Source organism: Taudactylus pleione, unplaced genomic scaffold (genome assembly GCF_031769625.1).
Source record: "Taudactylus pleione unplaced genomic scaffold, aTauple2 ptg000677l, whole genome shotgun sequence".
Lineage (NCBI taxonomy): Eukaryota > Metazoa > Chordata > Amphibia > Anura > Myobatrachidae > Taudactylus > Taudactylus pleione.
Genome location: NW_028285079.1, coordinates 1,271,645 through 1,288,104, shown reverse-complemented (window position 1 = coordinate 1,288,104; position 16,460 = coordinate 1,271,645). Strand labels below are relative to the sequence as shown.

Genomic DNA, 16,460 nt, shown 5'->3' with positions numbered 1-16,460 from the left:
ATGGGGAGTAGTGACTTGGAAGGGTCTGGCTAAATGCTTATTATTAGATAGTGTCTTCCCTGGGGGCTCCGCTCTCACCATGGGGAGTAGTGACTTGGAAGGGTCTGGCTAAATGCTTATTATTAGATAAGTGTCTTCCCTGGAGGCTGCGCTCTCACCATGGGGAGTAGTGACTTGGAAGGGTCTGGCTAAATGCTTATTATTAGATAGTGTCTGCCCTGGGGGCTGCGCTCTCACCATGGGGAGTAGTGACTTGGAAGGGTCTGGCTAAATGCTTATTATTAGTTAGTGTCTTCCCTGGGGGCTCCGCTCTCACCATGGGGAGTAGTGACTTGGATGGGTCTGGCTAATTGCTTATTATTAGATAGTGTCTTCCCTGGGGGCTCCGCTCTCACCATGGGGAGTAGTGACTTAGAAGGGTCTGGCTAATTGCTTATTATTAGATAAGTGTCTTCCCTGGGGGCTGCGCTCTCACCATGGGGAGTAGTGACTTGGAAGGGTCTGGCTAAATGCTTATTATTAGATAGTGTCTGCCCTGGGGGCTGCGCTCTCACCATGGGGAGTAGTGACTTGGAAGGGTCTGGCTAATTGCTTATTATTAGATAGTGTCTTCCCTGGGGGCTCCGCTCCCACCATGGGGAGTAGTGACTTGGAAGGGTCTGGCTAAATGCTTATTATTAGATAGTGTCTTTCCTGGGGGCTGAGCTATCACCATGGGGAGTAGTGACTTGGAAGGGTCTGGCTAAATACTTATTATTAGATGAGTGTCTTCCCTGGGGGCTGCGCTCTCACCATGGGGAGTAGTGACTTGGAAGGGTCTGGCTAAATGCTTATTATTAGATAGTGTCTGCCCTGGGGGCTGCGCTCTCACCATGGGGAGTAGTGACTTGGAAGGGTCTGGATAAATGCTTATTATTAGTTAGTGTCTTCCCTGGGGGCTCCGCTCTCACCATGGGGAGTAGTGACTTGGACGGGTCTGGCTAATTGCTTATTATTAGATAGTGTCTTCCCTGGGGGCTCCGCTCTCACCATGGGGAGTAGTGACTTAGAAGGGTCTGGCTAATTGCTTATTATTAGATAAGTGTCTTCCCTGGGGGCTGCGCTCTCACCATGGGGAGTAGTGACTTGGAAGGGTCTGGCTAAATGCTTATTATTAGATAGTGTCTGCCCTGGGGGCTGCGCTCTCACCATGGGGAGTAGTGACTTGGAAGGGTCTGGCTAATTGCTTATTATTAGATAGTGTCTTCCGCTCTCACCATGGGGAGTAGTGACTTGGAAGGGTCTGGCTAATTGCTTATTATTAGATAGTGTCTTCCCTGGGGGCTCCGCTCCCACCATGGGGAGTAGTGACTTGGAAGGGTCTGGCTAAATGCTTATTATTAGATAGTGTCTTCCCTGGGGGTTGCGCTCTCACCATGGGGAGTAGTGACTAGGAAGGGTCTGGCTAAATGCTTATTATTAGTTAGTGTCTTCCCTGGGGGCTGCGCTCTCACCATGGGGAGAAGTGACTTGGAAGGGTCTGGCTAAATGCTTATCATTAGATAAGTGTCTTCCCTGGGGGCTACTCTCTCACCATGGGGAGTAGTGACTTGGAAGGGTCTGGCTAAATGCTTATTATTAGATAGTGTCTTCCCTGGGGGCTCCGCTCCCACCATGGGGAGTAGTGACTTGGAAGGGTCTGGCTAAATGCTTATTATTAGATAGTGTCTTCCCTGGGGGTTGCGCTCTCACCATGGGGAGTAGTGACTAGGAAGGGTCTGGCTAAATGCTTATTATTAGATAGTGTCTTCCCTGGGGGCTGCGCTCTCACCATGGGGAGAAGTGACTTGGAAGGGTCTGGCTAAATGCTTATCATTAGATAGTGTCTTCCCTGGGGGCTGCGCTATCACCATTGGGAGTAGTGACTTGGAAGGGACTGGCTAATTGCTTATTATTAGATAAGTGTCTTCCCTGGGGGCTACTCTCTCACCATGGGGAGTAGTGACTTGGAAGGGTCTGGCTAAATGCTTATCTTTAGATAGTGTCTTCCCTGGGGGCTGCGCTATCACTATGGGGAGTAGTGACTTGGAAGGGTCTGGCTAATTGCTTATTATTAGATAAGTGTCTTCCCTGGGGGCTGCGCTATCACCATGGGGAGTAGTGACTTGGAAGGGTCTGGCTAAATGCTCATTATTAGATAGTGTCTTCCCTGGGGGCTCCGCTCTCACCATGGGGAGTAGTGACTTGGAAGGGTCTGGCTAAATGCTAATTATTAGATAGTGTCTGCCCTGGGGGCTGCGCTCTCACCATGGGGAGTAGTGACTTGGAAGGGTCTGGCTAAATGCTCATTATTAGATAGTGTCTTCCCTGGGGGCTGCGCTCTCACCATGGGGAGTAGTGACTTGGAAGGGTCTGGCTAAATGCTTATTATTAGATAGTGTCTTCCCTAGGGGCTCCACTCTCACCATGGGGAGTAGTGACTTGGAAGGGTCTGGCTAATTGCTTATTATTAGATAGTGTCTTCCCTGGGGGCTGCACTCTCAACATGGGGAGTACTGACTTGGAAGGGTCTGGCTAATTGCTTATTATTAGATAGTGTCTTCCCTGGGGGCTGCACTCTCACCATGGGGAGTAGTGACTTGGAAGGGTCTGGCTAAATGCTCATTATTAGATAGTGTCTTCCCTGGGGGCTGCGCTCTCACCATGGGGAGAAGTGACTTGGAAGGGTCTGGCTAAATGCTTATCATTAGATAGTGTCTTCCCTGGGGGCTGCGCTATCACCATTGGGAGTAGTGACTTGGAAGGGTCTGGCTAATTGCTTATTATTAGATAAGTGTCTTCCCTGGGGGCTACTCTCTCACCATGGGGAGCAGTGACTTGGAAGGGTCTGGCTAAATGCTTATTATTAGATAGTGTCTTCTCTGGGGGCTGCGCTCTCACCATGGGGAGTAGTGACTAGGAAGGGTCTGGCTAAATGCTCATTATTAGATAGTGTCTTCCCTGGGGGCTGCGCTCTCACCATGGGGAGAAGTGACTTGGAAGGGTCTGGCTAAATGCTTATCTTTAGATAGTGTCTTCCCTGGGGGCTGCGCTATCACCATGGGGAGTAGTGACTTGGAAGGGTCTGGCTAAATGCTCATTATTAGATAGTGTCTTCCCTGGGGGCTCCGCTCTCACCATGGGGAGTAGTGACTTGGAAGGGTCTGGCTAAATGCTTATTATTAGATAGTGTCTGCCCTGGGGGCTTCGCTCTCACCATGGGGAGTAGTGACTTGGAAGGGTCTGGCTAAATGCTCATTATTAGATAGTGTCTTCCCTGGGGGCTGCGCTCTCACCATGGGGAGTAGTGACTTGGAAGGGTCTGGCTAAATGCTTATTATTAGATAGTGTCTTCCCTAGGGGCTCCGCTCTCACCATGGGGAGTAGTGACTTGGAAGGGTCTGGCTAATTGCTTATTATTAGATAGTGTCTTCACTGGGGGCTGCACTCTCACCATGGGGAGTACTGACTTGGAAGGGTCTGGCTAAATGCTCATTATTAGATAGTGTCTTCCCTGGGGGCTGCGCTATCACCATGGGGAGTAGTGACTTGGAAGGGTCTGGCTAAATGCTCATTATTAGATAGTGTCTTTCCTGGGGGCTGAGCTATCACCATGGGGAGTAGTGACTTGGAAGGGTCTGGCTAAATGCTTATTATTAGATGAGTGTCTTCCCTGGAGGCTGCGCTCTCACCATGGGGAGTAGTGACTTGGAAGGGTCTGGCTAAATGCTCATTATTAGATAGTGTCTTCCCTGGGGGCTCCGCTCTCACCATGGGGAGTAGTGACTTGGAAGGGTCTGGCTAAATGCTTATTATTAGATAGTGTCTTCCCTGGGGGCTGCGCTCTCACCATGGGGAGAAGTGACTTGGAAGGGTCTGGCTAAATGCTTATCATTAGATAGTGTCTTCCCTGGGGGCTGCGCTATCACCATGGGGAGTAGTTTGGAAGGGTCTGGCTAATTGCTTATTATTAGATAAGTGTCTTCCCTGGGGGCTCCGCTCTCACCATGGGGAGTAGTGACTTGGAAGGGTCTGGCTAAATGCTTATTATTAGATAGTGTCTTCTCTGGGGGCTGCGCTCTCACCATGGGGAGTAGTGACTAGGAAGGGTCTGGCAAAATGCTCATTATTAGATAGTGTCTTCCCTGGGGGCTGCGCTATCACCATGGGGAGAAGTGACTTGGAAGGGTCTGGCTAAATGCTTATCATTAGATAGTGTCTTCCCTGGGGGCTGCGCTCTCACCATGGGGAGTAGTGACTTAGAAGGGTCTGGCTAAATGCTTATTATTAGATAGTGACATCCCTGGGGGCTGCGCTCTCACCATGGGGAGTAGTGACTTGGAAGGGTCTGGCTAATTGCTTATTATTAGATAGTGTCTTCCCTGGGGGCTGCGCTATCACCATGGGGAGTAGTGACTTGGAAGGGTCTGGCTAAATGCTTATTATTAGACAGTGACATCCCTGGGGGCTCCGCTCTCACCATGGGGAGTAGTGACTTGGAAGGGTCTGGTTAAATGCTTATTATTAGATAGTGACATCCCTGGGGGCTCCGCTCTCACCATGGGGAGTAGTGACTTGGAAGGGTCTGGCTAATTGCTTATTATTAGATAGTGTCTTCCCTGGGGGCTGCACTCTCACCATGGGGAGTAGTGACTTGGAAGGGTCTGGCTAAATGCTTATTATTAGATAGTGTCTTTCCTGGGGGCTGAGCTCTCACCATGGGGAGTAGTGACTTGGAAGGGTCTGGCTAAATGCATATTATTAGATGAGTGTCTTCCCTGGGGGCTGCGCTCTCACCATGGGGAGTAGTGACTTGGAAGGGTCTGGCTAAATGCTCATTATTAGATAGTGTCTTCCCTGGGGGCTCCGCTCCCACCATGGGGAGTAGTGACTTGGAAGGGTCTGGCTACATGCTTATTATTAGATAGTGTCTTCCCTGGGGGCTGCGCTCTCACCATGGGGAGTAGTGACTAGGAAGGGTCTGGCTAAATGCTCATTATTAGATAGTGTCTTACCTGGGGGCTGCGCTCTCACCATGTGGAGAAGTGACTTGGAAGGGTCTGGCTAAATGCTTATCATTAGATAGTGTCTTCCCTGGGGGCTGCGCTATCACCATGGGGAGTAGTGTCTTGGAAGGGTCTGGCTAAATGCTTATTATTAGATAGTGTCTTTCCTGGGGGCTGAGCTCTCACCATGGGGAGTAGTGACTTGGAAGGGTCTGGCTAAATGCTTATTATTAGATGAGTGTCTTCCCTGGGGGCTGCGCTCTCACCATGGGGAGTAGTGACTTGGAAGGGTCTGGCTAAATGCTCATTATTAGATAGTGTCTTCCCTGGGGGCTCCGCTCCCACCATGGGGAGTAGTGACTTGGAAGGGTCTGGCTAAATGCTTATTATTAGATAGTGTCTTCCCTGGGGGCTGCGCTCTCACCATGGGGAGTAGTGACTTGGAAGGGTCTGGCTAAATGCTCATTATTAGATAGTGTCTTCCCTGGGGGCTGCGCTCTCACCATGGGGAGAAGTGACTTGGAAGGGTCTGGCTAAATGCTTATCATTAGATAGTGTCTTCCCTGGGGGCTGCGCTATCACCATGGGGAGTAGTGACTTGGAAGGGTCTGGCTAAATGCTTATTATTAGATAGTGTCTTCCCTGGGGACTCTGCTCTCACCATGGGGAGTAGTGACTAGGAAGGGTCTGGCTAAATGCTTATTATTAGATAGTGTCTTCCCTGGGGGCTGCGCTCTCACCATGGGGAGTAGTGACTAGGAAGGGTCTGGCTAAATGCTTATTATTAGATAGTGTCTTCCCTGGGGGCTGCGCTCTCACCATGGGGAGTAGTGACTTGGAAGGGTCTGGCTAAATGCTTATTATTAGATAGTGTCTTCCCTGGGGGCTCCGCTCTCACCATGGGGAGTAGTGACTTGGAAGGGTCTGGCTGGGTTCTTTACGTTCCACACCGAGAGGCTGCCGTCCGAGTGACTGCACATGAACTGCCGGCCTTCGTGGTGCCACCCTATAGAGTGGATTGCCTGAGGACAGAGAGGACATGAGATAACATTATATTACATATACATGCTCATACACACACACTTGTCTCTTATACATAGAGGGACCGAGTCAGAGATGGGCGCTAAATGCACAGCGGCTGTATCTTTGGACGCAGATATGTAAAAGCAGCAGGAGGCGTCTGAACCTGCAGCATCGGTCATCTGAGTAACCCCACGCCCCCGTTTTCTGGGAAGCAGCCCCTTCACCAACCCCAAATGGCTGCAGATTTTCAGTCATACTGTGGCATAGGGGGCACTAGAACCGCCGTCGCAGACAGAGATCTGCACATGCACAAGCCTGCAACTGCGAACCTGGGGGCAGTTGTTAAGGCTCCGGCATATTCATTTCATCAGCCATTCTGCGCGGCCATAGCGTCGCTCAGAGGTTCGATGTGCGTCCGATGGTTGCGTCTTTGTACAGAAGCGGATGACCTGAGACACTGCAAGTGGGGCGTCTCAATACTAATCCCGACGGCCGCGTACGGCATCATGGCAGCTCCGGCATTTACGTCCATCTCTGAATCAGGCCCAATGTCGCTGCCACAGTGCAGAGACACGTGACGCACACACAGCGGCTACAGGAATTACACTGCGCAATTTACTCTGGTGCTAAACGTAACATGACAGATTGTCCCATTTCCTATTGCCGGGACATAGAAGGGGAATGGCAGGAAAATGCGTCGCAGGGTCCCTTTGTTGTGTGACCCGGGAAAGCACGGACGAGGTTGTGTGCGCCTGAGCAATCTGAAGATGTGGGTGACAGGCGCGTCGCTGATTGGGCAGAGCAGCGGCATATAAAGGCACGGTGTACGTAAAGGATAATAATGATATGACAGACGTAGAGTCATAGAATACAGACATACATCTGAGACCTGAGCTGTGTGTCCCTGCTACCGCCTGCAGATGTTTAATGTATGCCAAGTGTGACGGTGGTGCAGCAGGACAGGGCACTCACCAAACCACTGAAGGGACTACATCTCCCAGGAGGCATTGCTGCAAGAGAACAATAAGCAAAAGACAGTGGCTCTCATTCAGAGGAGCTCGCAAGACGCGATCGCTCTCTCTGAATGAGGGCGGCCGCTTCTGGTTTTTTGGTGCGGCCTGCTGGTCGCAAGCTAAGCTGTGGGTTAACAGCCACAGCTTAGCTAGCGACCAGGGTGATGTTTGCGATGGTGATCACCATCGCAACCATCGGGGCTTGCGACCAGACCCTAAGGTTGGGTCTGGGCTCTCGCAAGCCCCAGGGAGCTTCCTGCTCGAATCGATGATGTCAGTGCGGCCGCCCACAAAACGGTAGGCGTTCCTTAAGGAACGCCTCCGTTCTGGAAACCAAACCCCCGGCCCGCCTACAAAAAGGGGCGAGCTGTCGATCAACATCGACAGACGCCCCTTTTGTAGCGAGCTTAGGAGCGAGGCAGTTTCTCTCTCGCTCCGGGGCTTGCGAACGCACAGTGCGGCCGCTGTGCGTGCGCAGGGCCACCCATCGACCCGGTTGCGAGCACATCGGTGCTTGTGACCGGGTCTGAATGACCCCCAGAGAGAGAAAGAGAAAGTTGGAGAGAGTGGTGGCAGAAAGTGAGAGAGAGAAAGAGAGAAAAAGGGAAACGGAGCAAGAGAGAGAGAGAGAGAGAGAGACAGACATCGGAAGGGCGACATCATATTGACACATTTTGCCCCCATCATTACGTTCCTTGCAGTGCTAAGTAATCATCATTTGATGGCTGGGCCATCTATGGAACACTGGTGCACAGTCATTATATACCGCAAGGGTACTACAGACTGGCACCAAGGGTTCTCTTTCCTTTCTGCCTCTCCACAAGGGGGTGCACTAAGAGCATGAGTGCAATCTGGATACGATCGCAGAGACAGACTTCTGAAACTAACATAGAACTGAAGACTTGTGGGAAAGGAGGAAAATCCTTCATATATAAGGAGGCGAGTGCAGGACAGCTGCTGTTATTTGGCTGGCAGTCTGGATGCCGACGGTCCAAATGCCGACCGTCAGCATCCAGACTGTCTAATCCCGGCAGGGGTCTAATGACAGGCGTCAAAATCCCGACGCCTATCATTTTTACCTACGCCGGGAGCCCGACCACCAATTGAAGGTAAGCCGGTCGCGGACAGCTGCGCGGGTAGGAGGGTTAGGTTAGGGACTCCAGGGGTTAGGCACCCTTCTGGGAGGGTTAGGCTAGGGAAAGGGGGGGTTAGGGTTAGGCACCCCCTCCCCCGGGAGATTTAGGATTTGGCTGCGGGGAAGGGGGGGGGGGGTTAGGTTTAGGAACTTACAGGGGGGGTTAGGTTTAGGCACTGAGGGGGGAGATCAGGGTTAAGCACTTAGGGGGGAGATTAGGGTTAGGCACCCCTAAGGGAGGGTTAGGGTTAGGGGGTTGGGTTAGGTTAGTAAATAGTTTAAATACTTTGGTATCGGGATCTGCAGTGCCGGTCTTCTGCTGCTGGGATTAGATTCCATACCGATCCCTGTTATTTACAGCACATGACCCTATATTTAGTTTGTGACACAGATGTAGAAGAGTGGAGCTGTGAGACTTACCTCGTCATAATAAAACCGCACATCAGCTCTTTTACACCGCAAGTCCCAAAGCACAATGGTCCCACTCTCATATCCGATGAGTAACTGGAAGAGAAAACATCAATAGCTGATCAGCACAATCCACAGTTACAGCATCGGGGTTATTACATGTCACCAAGACGTCCGGCGAGAGGACGCAGCATTGGCCAGCGGCAGACTCAGAGGTGACGTCCAGGGTTCTTGTAATCTAGCTCAAATAATTCACTGTACATACACAGGTCACACATCTATGCTCTGACACTAAGTTGATTAATATGGTAAAATATCTAATTAACTGGTAATAAATGACAATGAAATGAACCTTTGTTCTGCTAGAACAGATAACCAATACATATGATGGTTCTCATTCATAGTGAGAAGGATATATGCACATTCATTACTGCAATAAGGTGTGTGTCTCCCTGTACTTAGCTAACAGGAAGCGTACATGGATATTATAACAGCATTGTTGGAAAAATAGCATATTTATGATATTATTATATTAGTATACATAGACAGAAATATATATTCATATACTGTTAAAATCACTCTCTCTCATTTAAGAAATGAAATGATTTTCTTTCTGTACATCCCATTGTCTCATAACCTAAACATCTCACTATCAGTAAGATATTGTGCAAGGGGCATGTGGCTGGCTCCCATAATAGAGTCCGGCTATTTTCCTAAAGCTGCATACACACACAACGATTTTCTTACCTACGATTTTATGAACGATTTTTATGAACTACAAACGATTTTTGCATATTCCCTTAATGAAAATCGTTGAGTTGACAAGTCTGACAGAACTACAAACTACAAACGTGAACGCGCATGAAAGATAATCGTTCATCACTTGACTCAGAAAGTGAACGATTTTTTCAAACGATTATCGTTAAACGATATCGTTTAATGATAATCGTTCAAAAAATCATTGTGTGTGTATGCAGCTTCAGGATTATGGGCCTGATTCAGTCCCGCTCGCGAGCGCTGAACGCTCGCAAGCGGGTCGATGTTGCCCAAATGCGCATGCGCACGACGGAGGCGCCTCCATCGTGCGCATGCGCGAGACCCGAATAACAACGGGGAAGCCGTCGTTATGGGTCTCGCACCAAAGGGGGCGTGCTGTCGATGGTGAGTGACAGCACGCCCCCTTTGGTGGGCGTGCCGGGGGCGTGGCTGGCCAGACGGAGGCGTTCCCAGGGGAACGCCTACCGTCTGGGTCCGGCCCCACTGACATCACTAGTGATGTCAGTGGGAGTGATTTTGGCTCTGATAGAGCCAAACTCACTCCAGGGCTTGCGGTCACCGAGACCCTACCGCAGGGTCTCATCGCAAGCCCGATGGTCGCGATGGTCTTGACCATCGCGACCATCATCATGGACGCTCGCATAAGCTGTGGGTGGTAACACAGCTATGCGAGCGTCCAAGAGGCCGCTTCGCAATAAAAAAAGAAACGCCCTGATTCAGAGCGGGCGCTCGTTCTGAGCGTCCGGCTCTGAATCAGGCCCTATATACAATATGACAAACAAGCCAATTGTACTTTTTTCAATAATAACCTGTTTGCTTAGATACGGTTCTAATGTCACCCATTGGCTAAACTTATTACTTTCATAATCATTCTATGTGTAGGACGTTGAAATGAAGGTGTGGTCATTATCAATAACAATGTCACTAATATCCTTACAGATGAAGCATTTGTTTTCCTTTACGCTATCGCACACCTTAGTACATAAACGCTTTCATTCCAGTTCTAGTTTTTTTTCCTTTAAGAGATTTCAGGGTAACAGTATTACAGCATTTTATAAACAACATAGGGCCGTATTCAATTCAGAGCGAAAAGCCGTTTTCGCGTGGTTTTTTTCACAGATTTTTTTTCTCCGTATTCCTTTCCAGTCCGTTTTCGCCTATGCGAAAGGTCAAGGCGCTGAAATAGGCGATACAGAATAGCAAGTGAAAAAAAGTGTAGAGTGTATAATTTTGGGGTGCAGATGTTGGGAAACCACTCAAAACCCTTGGTCCACCCCCCCCCCCATGAACAATTCACTCCAAAACTCCAGGAACACCCCAAAAAACGCCTTTGAAACTTAGGGCCTCATTCAGACCCACTCGCGAGCGGCTGTCCGCTTGCAATTGGGTCGATGGTGCGCATGCGCGAGACGCGACGAGCGAAGGACTTTCCTTCGCTCGTTGTGTCTGATCAAAGGGGGCGTGCTGTCGATGTTGATTGACAGCACGCCCCCTTTGGTGGGCGTGCCAGCCAGACGGAGGCGTTCCCAAGGGAACGCCTACCGTCAGAAGCCGGCCCCACTGACATCACTAGTGATGTCAGTGGGAGTGATTTTGGCTCTGATAGAGCCAAAATCACTCCTGGCCTTGCGGTTGAGAAACTCAACCGCAGGCTTCTGGTCGCACTGGCGATGGTCGCGATGGTCAAGACCATCGCGACCATCATCCTGCACGCTCGTATATGCTGTGGGTGTTGACCCACAGCTATACGAGCGTCCAGGAGGACGCTCCATATTTATGGAGGTGGGCCCTGATTCAGAGCGAGCGCTCTGGTCAGAGCGTCCGGCCCTGAATTAGGGCCTTAGGCCCTCATTCAGAGCCACTCGCTAGCGCCAGTACGCTCGTTCCGAGCGATGTTCGCACATCTGCGCATGCGTACGTTTTTTAGTACGCATGCGCGAACCAGTCAGTGCGGCCGAAAATCGTTGGTACGCAATATAGCGAGGGCCTGCTATTTTGAGTGACAGAATGAGGCGTATGTGGGTGGTAACAGGGGAAGGTGCTTGAAAACGGGGAGTGGAGATCCGAACGCAGGCGTGCTTAAAGGTCAAAACGGGCGTTTTAAGGGAGTGCATATTTAATACAGCAGCGTCATTGACCACGTCACTTGGTTTTTTTTAACTCAGAACTGCTCGCAAAATAGCAGTTGAAAACACCAACCACAAGAATAGCGAGCAGTTCATACGCTGTACGATGTACTCGATTAATCTAATAAATAGCGGACATGACGTATGGTGCGTGCGGCCAGGGGGCGTTTTTATAAAAAAAACGAGCGTATGTTTTGCTCGCTCGTTCAGACTTAGAGGTGGGAACAGACTGCAATTTGCGAACGGATCATTTGAATAGCCACCCCTTGTTTTTGAACGAACGACCACAAATAGCGAACGGCTCTGAATCAGGCCCTTAGGCCGAAAATGACAAAAGTTCAAAAACTAGCGATATAGGCTTCTGGGGGTGCTCTAAGAAGGGGCCAAGTGTTTTTGGGATTGCAGGTGCTTGTGTGCAGGAGGAATCTCACTTTTTCTAAAACTACACATAAGAGACATTAATATATGGTAGTACCCATTTACAAGCCCCCAAATTTGATGAAACTACTTATTTGCTCCACTGCCTCATGCCATTTTTCACTACTTTTACCAAGACGCTACTAGCCAGCAATTACCACCACTTACGTACCCCAACTAGAGCAATTAGGGCTAATACTAAACTACCATAATGATTTCCCAAGTCAGCCCATCTCTTTCTGGGGTACAGAGTGATTCCCCCCAATGCATCCTGTACTTTTCACCTGTTTCACATTCGCCGGGTCCCGTTTTTGCCAGTTTGGCAACTGAATACGGAGTAAATCGGGAGCGCGCATGAAAAGTTTTCGCATACAAAACACGCGAATGCGGCGAAAAGTCAGGCAGGCGGAACTATCTCGCCGATTTCGAAACTAATGGAATAGGGCCCATAGACACGAATCCTGCAGTCAGCTGGCTGAAGATCTAGAACATCCTGAGAAATGAACTAATATATCAGTTTGTCCTTATGATGAGGATATTTAGGGGCGTATTTACTAAAGGTCGATTTTATACGATGAATATCGGTGTTGTGTTTATGGGGCTAAATCACACAGTTACAAAATACTTAAAAAAACAAAATAAAAAATGGTAGACTATTAAATGTGTGATTTAGCCCCAGAAACAGTCGATCATGAAACTTCTGAGTAACCGCGCAGAATGGCCGCCGAAAGTATCAGAGCATTCGCAACTGCGTAGGGATCGCAGTTGCAGCCTGAGACGCGCCTACAAAATGCTCGCAATACGCCCACGTTTGAGTTGCCGCTCCCCGTTACCACCCTGAAACGGTACCTGCCTGTCAGTCACTTTGCAAATAAAGTCTCACTGCGCATTAACCATGCATTGTTTACAAGGTTGCTAAGTTACACAGCCGGCATCCAGAGACTCTGGCCGGCGCCGCCTGGTGACGTCACTACTGCTGCGCGGTACTTGTGCCGTGCACAGAGGGTGATTATTACACCGGACCTTGGAGCATTACAACCCCCATCATCTATAGATGATCTAATCAGTGCAGGTTTTTGCATTGTAAATCCTCTTCTCAATAAATCTTAAGGCCCAGAGTATTAGCATCAGTATGGAGAGACACTGCTGAGTTATTGTGCTGCTGGTCAGACCATTAGAATTGGACTAGAGAGTAGGGACAGCAGAAAACGATATAAACTGGCCTAGAAGGGCTAATAGGTGGGAGGGCTGTATCTGTTCATTCACATATGGGGCGGCACCATCATGTACAGTATAAAGCTGAAGTCTGCCAATGTATCGGCTTGCGTGTCTACCGTGTCGGCATGCCGTGTTCTACATTCCACATTGTGAGCGTCAACAATGCGCCAACATCCCTGTGTGCCAGCTGAGGTGCAGGAAACAGAACAGACTGAAGTTTGTGGAACTGAAATGTCCCCAAGAAGAGGAGACAATGGACTCATATAAAATACGCGTTATGAGATCAGATACAGATGACCTGTGAGATGTACTTACACCTGACCTGGACAGACCTGTATATCGGTGCAGTTCATATAGCCGGGTATTGGCTGATATTATCCCATTAGCTGACTCCTCAGCATAGGTAATATGAAATGTAAAAGTCTTCCTAGAGGAACATGGAGTAAGCCTCTGTGATTGTATCTAAGCAGCCATGCTCTATTACATGACAATTCATCATTGTATACAACCTCCTGTAACACCTCTATCCTGTCATCACTGTGATCCGGGTGCAGAGAAAGACACAAGTCCTTTGTAACTGAGCTCAGACTTCATGTACCAGCACATCACAGGCACAGACGCTGCAGTATATGAAATAACCGACACTTGGGTTTATTTAGGACAAAGAGCAATGAGGCGCTGTAACTAGCTCCATTCCAACCACAAGGCCAGCAGCTCGTCCCAGGTGTGAAACGCGAGGTTCTCATCCTGTACTGTGCATCCCTCTGTCAGTCACCGCAGCACAGGATCATTGATTGCGGACATTGGATTAGCAGTGTGGTGACTGACGTACTCGGTACCATGCTGCTAATACAGTGACTGCAGAGGATTGGCGCCATGACTCAGTCACTCTACACTTCCCCCTGCACCCAGTGACTCAGGAACGTGGCCAGACAAGATGTACTGGGAAGGAACAGGAAGAAACCACAGCGCTCTAATGAAGGGGGCAGGAAGTACTGAGGCTCCTAACGACAGGTTCATGTCAGCTGATTGCTATCTAGTGGGGTCGGATAAATGAAAGAAACTTATGAGATGTTGAGGGTTGTAACACGTGCTCTACTTAAGCTGGGTAACCACTATATGATCTATTGGCCATTATATTTCTCCCCGACGTAGATCGGAACGATATATCGTATACATCGGAATGTGGGCAAGATTCAGAGATGGACAGAAATTCCGTCCATCTAAAATGATAATGCAGGAGGTGGCATCTGTAGGAAACAGACTCCTCCTTCCATCTATGATCCCAGCGCTGCAAGCGAGGTCCGAATCAGGCCCTAGGTATATACTACTGGAGTATTGTTACTAATGTGTCAGTAAGTCACTCAGCAGACAATATGCAGTGAGGGAAGACAGCCTGTTACATGTGTCAGTAAGTCACTCAGCAGGCAATATGTAGTGAGGGAAGACAGCCTGTTACATGTGTCAGTAAGTCACCCAGCAGGCAATATGCAGTGAGGGAAGGCAGCCTGTTACATGTGTCAGTAACTCACCCAGCAGGCAATATGTAGTGAGGGAAGACAGCCTGTTACATGTGTCAGTAAGTCACCCAGCAGGCAATATGCAGTGAGGGAAGGCAGCCTGTTACATGTGTCAGTAACTCACCCAGCAGGCAATATGTAGTGAGGGAAGACAGCCTGTTACATGTGTCAGTAAGTCACTCAGCAGACAATATGCAGTGAGGGAAGACAGCCTGTTACACGTGTCAGTAAGTCACCCAGCAGGCAATATGCAGTGAGGGAAGACAGCCTGTTACATGTGTCAGTAAGTCACCCAGCAGGCAATATGCGGTGAGGGAAGACAGCCTGTTACATGTGTAAGTAAGTCACTCAGCAGGCAATATGCGGTGAGGGAAGACAGCCTGTTACATGTGTCAGTAAGTCACTCAGCAGGCAATATGCAGTGAGGGAAGACAGCCTGTTACATGTGTCAGTAAGTCACTCAGCAGGCAATATGCAGTGAGGGAAGACAGCCTGTTACATGTGTCAGTAAGTCACTCAGCAGACAATATGCAGTGAGGGAAGACAGATTGATACATGTGTCAGTAAGTCACCCAGCAGGCAATATGCAGTGAGGGAAGACAGACTGTTACATGTGTCAGTAAGTCACTCAGCAGACAATATGCAGTGAGGGAAGACAGATTGTTACATGTGTCAGTAAGTCACCCAGCAGACAATATGCAGTGAAGGAAGACAGCCTGTTGCATGAGTCAGTAAGTCACCCAGCAGACAATATGCAGTGAGGGAAGACAGCCTGTTGCATGTGTCAGTAAGTCACCCAGCAGGCAATATGCAGTGAGGGAAGACAGCCTGTTACATGTGTCAGTAAGTCACTCAGCAGGCAATATGCAGTGAGGGAAGACAGCCTGTTACATGTGTCAGTAAGTCACTCAGCAGACAATATGCAGTGAGGGAAGACAGATTGTTACATGTGTCAGTAAGTCACCCAGCAGACAATATGCAGTGAGGGAAGACAGCCTGTTGCATGAGTCAGTAAGTCACTCAGCAGACAATATGCAGTGAGGGAAGACAGCCTGTTGCATGTGTCAGTAAGTCACTCAGCAGACAATATGCAGTGAGGGAAGACAGATTGTTACATGTGTCAGTAAGTCACCCAGCAGACAATATGCAGTGAGGGAAGACAGCCTGTTGCATGAGTCAGTAAGTCACTCAGCAGACAATATGCAGTGAGGGAAGACAGCCTGTTGCATGTGTCAGTAAGTCACCCAGCAGGCAATATGCAGTGAGGGAAGACAGATTGTTACATGTGTCAGTAAGTCACCCAGCAGACAATATGCAGTGAGGGAAGACAGCCTGTTACATGTGTCAGTAAGTCAATCAGCAGGCAATATGCAGTGAGGGAAGACAGCCTGTTACATGTGTCAGTAAGTCACCCAGCAGGCAATATGTAGTGAGGGAAGACAGCCTGTTACATGTGTCAGTAAGTCACCCAGCAGACAATATGCAGTGAGGGAAGACAGCCTGTTACATGTGTCAGTAAGTCACTCAGCAGACAATATGCAGTCAGAGAAGACAGCCTGTTACATGTGTCAGTAAGTCACCCAGCAGACAATATGCAGTGAGAGAAGACAGCCTGTTACATGTGTCAGTAAGTCACTCAGCAGACAATATGCAGTGAGGGAAGACAGCCTGTTACATGTTATCAGCAGGATAAATACAGCCACAGTATTATTCTGCTCTAATTTCTGAGACATGACTGGAAACAAAGCACGAGAACTATTACAGATCCAATAGGGTGATTATTTATTTGTATTATATAA

The 16,460-nt window shown here is 49.1% G+C and overlaps 1 protein-coding gene across 9 annotated transcripts in view; it reads right to left on the bottom strand.

Annotated features, from left to right (window-relative positions):
* Window positions 1-16,460, bottom strand: part of STXBP5L (syntaxin binding protein 5L) — a 581,790-nt gene that overhangs the window by 290,123 nt on the left and 275,207 nt on the right. For all 9 annotated transcript variants that reach the window (XM_088455906.1, XM_088455901.1, XM_088455909.1 and 6 more), the window contains 2 exons: window positions 8,616-8,699; window positions 5,923-6,046 (listed from right to left, as the gene is read on the bottom strand). In XM_088455906.1, the coding sequence (XP_088312032.1) occupies window positions 5,923-6,046; window positions 8,616-8,699 (208 nt within the window). The remainder of the gene's footprint in view (window positions 1-5,922; window positions 6,047-8,615; window positions 8,700-16,460) is intronic.